At 44.5% G+C, this 5,433-nt stretch overlaps 1 protein-coding gene across 1 annotated transcript in view; it reads right to left on the reverse strand.

Moving 5' to 3' along the window:
* LOC103803740 (rab GTPase-activating protein 1-like) overlaps positions 1–3,336 on the reverse strand; it is a gene marked incomplete at its 3' end in the record, with an annotated part of 12,965 nt that extends 9,629 nt beyond the window's left edge. Inside the window, exons 1-3 of the mRNA XM_009076315.1 lie at positions 3,202–3,336; positions 1,784–1,967; positions 495–705 (exon numbers count right to left, since the gene is read on the reverse strand). Coding sequence (XP_009074563.1) covers positions 495–705; positions 1,784–1,967; positions 3,202–3,336 — 530 coding nt within the window. The remainder of the gene's footprint in view (positions 1–494; positions 706–1,783; positions 1,968–3,201) is intronic.
* Positions 3,337–5,433: the final 2,097 nt, after the last annotated feature.

Consider the following 5,433-nt stretch of genomic DNA (forward strand, 5'->3'; position numbering starts at 1 on the left):
GAAAAGACCATTCTCATGTGGGGAAAGAAAATGTTTTCCAGTATCCAGAGACTGTCAGCATCTGCACCATGAGGCAGACACGGGTGAGGGCTGGCTTTGCACAGCCATGGCTGGACACACAGCCAGCCTGAGAGGGACACTCAGGGAGCTAACCCAAGCCAGCAGGACTCCTGCTGGCTCAGTGTGTGTCCCCTGGAGCTGGTTACAGACTCTGGAGGTTGACAGAGCACAGGTATTATCACCTCTCCCTTTCCACAATCTCTTATCATCATAGTTGACCAGAGACACAAGTAGGAAGAGAAGTTTCTGCTGGCAACTGCTCCCACCAGCTATGCACTGCATGGGAAATGTGAGCACATCTTGTTGCTTCAGACTGTCTTCAGCAAGAACTTCAGGCATAAATCCATCAATTCTACTTCTCTGGGCAAGCAACAAAGTCAGAAACCACCTCTTGTGTGTCTGCTTAAGTAACAAACCAAACACTTGTGTCTTACCTTACAGAGCCTTCTGGAATGTTTGGAACATAGAGTGTTACAGGTAAAGGGGCTTGACTTGAGGCCTTCATGTTTGCCATGGCATGGAGAGCTTCTGGCTCATTGCGAGGGGCTGACACCTTAGTGCAGCCTAAGTAAGTCAGTTTGTTAAACAACACACTGTCCTCTTCCAGGGGCTCACTGGGAGACGTTGGCCTTGGTGCAGAGATTTCTGAAAAGGAAAAACAGCTTCTTGAACCATTTGCTTTGATTTTTACAGTGTTTCTCTGAATGATTTCCATAGCAAAATCTCCTACATTCTCTAGGAATGGACTTAAGTTGACAGTTGAGTTCCAACAGTAAGCAACTCATTTGGCAGCCTCATATTAACATGAAGCCTATTCTAACCTAACACCTGTTTCCAAGTGTGGCTTGGGGACAAAATGCCCCTGAATTCTCTTTAGCAGCACTGGAACACAGCATGGACAAGGAGTAATGGGGATAAATTGAAAGAAGGAAATTTAGATTAGATCTTAGGCAGAAGTTTTCCCTGTTGTGGTGGTGAGACACTGTCCCAGGTTGCCCAGGGAGGCTGTGGCTGCCCCAACCCTGGCAGTGTTCACAGCCAGGTTGGATGAGCCTTGAGCAACCTGCTCTGCTGGGAGGTGTCCCTGCCCAGGGCAGGGCTTGGGGCTGGATCATCTCTAAGGTCCATCCCAACCCCCTGACATTCTATGAAACCTTTCCAAGTCATCTGCACTATTATCTCTTTCCTTATCACTAGAGCTGCTATTGCCATAACACTTAAGACTCATACAGGTTGCAAAGCTGAATTATTCCTGTTGGGGTGGAGTTGGGGAGGGAAGGCATCTACAAGGATTCCTTTGTTCATTCAGGCCAAGAGCTGTGTCCTGTTTGAAGCACATCAAACAGGGAGCCAGTAGGGTAAGTTTCTCATAAACAGAGCACACATGCAATTAAGAGATGGGTGTTTCCACTTCACATAAACTCTCTTATTCTGCCACAAAAACTTCCCTTTTTCCATTTATCCCCATTACTCCTTGTCCTGTCACTGCAGTTCCTAACAGAGTCCCTCTCCAGCTTCCCTGCAGCCCCTTCAGACATTGAAGATGCTGAAAATAATCTACTCCTGTCTATAATGCTCAACCAGTAAGAAGAGGAGGCCCCAGGGTACTCTCCAGAGTGATTCTGGAGTGAAGTTCCAGAAAGCTTTATATCAGTTGTAACTTGAAATCGCCTGAAGACCAAACCTGCCATGCATGAGTAAGGGGGAAGCACTTGGGCACTACCTGTAGTAGAGGGGTCCAACACAAGGTGCAGAGATGGCTGGTTACTCTGCCCTGCTGACCCATCTGCCCTGGTGCTGCCATCACTGGAACCTTCCTGCAGAGCAGTGACATTTTGGTCTTTCTCAGAATCCCTCAGTATCTCTTCCATTGCCTTCTCCAGCTGATCATCTCCATTTGAAAACACCTGCAAGCAGAAGGAGATGACATTTTTAAAGGTACTTGTAGCTTTGCTTCCAGTGTTATTTTTCAGTAATGAAAATTACTCATTGTAGAAGTTAAGAAACTTTGCCAGACAAGACAACAGAGGAAGAATCAACACAATGAAATCAAATATGATCAAGTGTCACATCCCATTCCATATAATGCACATGTACTCACTGCTAATCCAACAACCATCCAGCAAAAAACTACAACCCTCTCTTACAATCACAGGTTTGTGTATTTTGACCCTCCATTCAGAGCAAAGAGCAACAGAGTTTGCTGAAAACTAGTCTTAAAGAAGATTTCACTTTCTTAGGTATATCCAGTCCAGTTCAGCTGTTTCACCAACTGCCCCACACATGAGAGGTGTAAGTCTAAGGAAATGGCAAGAAAAAGGCAAGACATGCTTCCCATTAAAAAAACACAGCCTTGCACAAGTACCAGGCTGGCAGACACAGAAAACCCATGGCCCAAGCTCCCTCCTGGATCCCTCTCCAGACTAAAGCAGCAGCCAGTGCTCAATACAGACACAAACTATCAGCTGCAAATAGCTGCCAAAGACACACTGAGCACTTACTGTCATTTCAAGGGGAACAAATTCCTATTGTTCCAAGCAGACCAAAACCAGTAAATGAGCTACTCCAGCTCAAGTGGGGAAATCTGTAATTACCCCATCAGCTGTCACTCAAGTGCTAAAATATTCTGCTATTTAGAAGCACAAAGCTTTCAGGAACGGTCTTAGTCATGCCTAAAGTAGCACTAAGCAGGAAAACTACATTAAAAACTAAAACCCAAGACCCTCTGTGGTCTACTCCTATGCAGCCTGAGTACATGGTTTTAAGATAACATTCAGAGTGTCTGATCCCTAATAAAGAATGTTTCTCAAGCTTTAATCCAAAGCTCATTCTTTGAAATTCTTTTAGCCCTTTACTAATGTATAAATCAGAACCTTTTAGCCCTTTACTAATGTATAAATCTACAGAATACTAACAAAGCTAAACCTCAAATAAGTTCTTAAAAGTAAACCTGAACTGCCACTTTTGGACAGATTTGCTTAATTCAGGCTGTTAATTTCATTGATAATAAGGACAAAAATTACAGCCTTCGAGTCTCCTCAAGCACACACAAGTATCTTTAATTCAATGGTTAATTAAATAGTGAAAAGAAGTGGCAATACTTCAATCAATACAAATCTTGTGTAGCAAGTTATAGTTAACCTTTAGCTGAGGTTTTTCATCTTTTCCAGAGGTGTCTTCAGATTGCTGATGAACCAGGACAAATTCTTCATTAATTAACGTGGATACAGGTTCAGGAATCCTACTGGCTTTGCTGAATGATGTTTTCACTTCCATGCCAGGTCAGTACTCTCCTGCTGCCACCAGAATCTAGAAAAGAAGGAAAGATATTAAACAATTAGTTTTGAAGCTGCACACAATATCACAGAATCAGAAAATCAACCTGGTTGGGAAAGACCTCCAAGATCATCAAGTCCAGCCCTACTGTGGTCACTAGCCCATGGCACTAAGTGCCACATCCAGTCTCAGCTTGAAAACCTCCAGGGATGGGGAATCCACCACCTCCCTGGGCAGCACATTCCAATGCCTGAGCACTCTCTCCACAAAAAATCTCGACACTCCTCCAGGCTGAACACCCTCATGTTAACAGGTATAATATGAAGTTATCGTGGAATAACATAATACTTAAAATTATATGACTGCATTCTATTATATCCCTCAAACTCTGACTTCATTGGTATACAGCACCCATTTTTACAGAGCAAAGTATGATTTTAGGGGGGGTGTTTAAAAACCCTCCCATTTAACAGCAGTGCCTTTCACTTCTCCTCTTTTTCACCTTCCTCCTCAGTTCCTGCCCTTAGTTCTCTCTCATCCAGATATATCCCTTACTCAGAGTGTCACACATGTGGAGGTACAGATTGCCTGAAGGCTAATTTTCCAAAAGCTGCACACCAAAGTGTCTGCTCTCCACATCAAAACACACTTAGCAATCCATTATGTTAGGGGCTTTGTTATTCTTCACAGAGTGATACCACACCAATGGTATCAACAAACCCCCCTGAAACCACCTGCAACAGTTAAAAAGAACCACAGCACATGAAAACAAATAAACACCAACCACAACAAAACTATAAATACTATGGAAACAGCAAACAAATTTTGCCTTGAGTGCACAGCAAGAAATTAAACTAGAAACAAAGAAAAAGGACAAAATAATGGTCAGCCTATACATGACAAAAACAGAACCAAAACCACTCTGAGCACTTCAGCATGAGGACAGAGCCTGTAGGTATCCAACAGACATGGACAGTGTAATCAGTGTTAACTCTGAATGTCCTCCCTGAATCCTTAGGGAAAGGAGAGCTGGATTGAGGAATATTAGCTGTTAGACTAGTTATGTTTTAAATGGATTTACGTTTTCATATTTGCTATGTTAAAGAAGAGAAAATAACTTTCTAGACAGCCCTCTCAAAGAGCAATGCACTTCCCCACACAGTTTCTTTCCATTCCAGGTTCCTGAAAAACACTGCTCTGGCTGAGTGCTGGGATTTATTGTGCTAAAGACTCAGAGTTCAGGGGAGTCACACACAGCACAGGGGGAAACAACCTCTGCAAGGCTGGAAAGTGCCCAAGGAGGGGTAGCTCAGCCAGAGGGTGTTTGAGGCAGGGAACAGGAGAGGCTGAGCTTCTCCCTGCCCGGCCCAGCAGCACCAAGGAGCAGAGCTGTGCCACGCTGGCTTCTGCTCGAGTTCCACAGCACCAGGGGACCAAGGAAACAATGCTAATTTAGGCCTAGCTGGAGGGAACCACAGAAACAGCACTAAAAAAAGCCATGAGTGTTCCTCCCCGTTCTGAGCAGGTGTTACTGAACTAGTGCTAGCCACAAGAGGCAGATCAGCAGCTTCACACCAACACACCACCAGTGTGGGAACTAGGCTAACTTGCAGTGCATTCATATGTTGTATCATTTTTGAAACTACAGTCAACATGCCTTAGCCCCTTCAAAGACTTGGCCTGGCACAACTAATTCCAACTCCACAAAAAGCTTTTCCCTTTCCCTAAAAAAACACAGTGTTACCCAACAACCCAGTGAGGGTATTATATATACACATGTATTACTGGAGAGGGACTCTTGGTTAGGAGCTGCAGTGACGGAACAAGGAATAATGGGGAAAAATTCAGAGAGGGAAATTTAGATTAGATATTAGGCAGAGGTTTTCCCTGTTCTGGTGGTGAGACACTGTCCCAGGTTGCCCAGGGAGGCTGTGGCTGCCCCAACCCTGGCAGTGTTCACAGCCAGGCTGGATGAGCCTTGAGCAACCTGCTCTGCTGGGAGGTGTCCCTGCCCAGGACTAGATGATCCCTGAGGTCCATTCCAACCCCTCAATACACCCTGAAACTACTACCCATAGAAATCCCAGAATAACTGAA

The sequence above is a fragment of the Acanthisitta chloris genome, unplaced genomic scaffold (genome assembly GCF_000695815.1).
Source record: "Acanthisitta chloris isolate BGI_N310 unplaced genomic scaffold, ASM69581v1 scaffold9530, whole genome shotgun sequence".
Taxonomy (NCBI): domain Eukaryota; kingdom Metazoa; phylum Chordata; class Aves; order Passeriformes; family Acanthisittidae; genus Acanthisitta; species Acanthisitta chloris.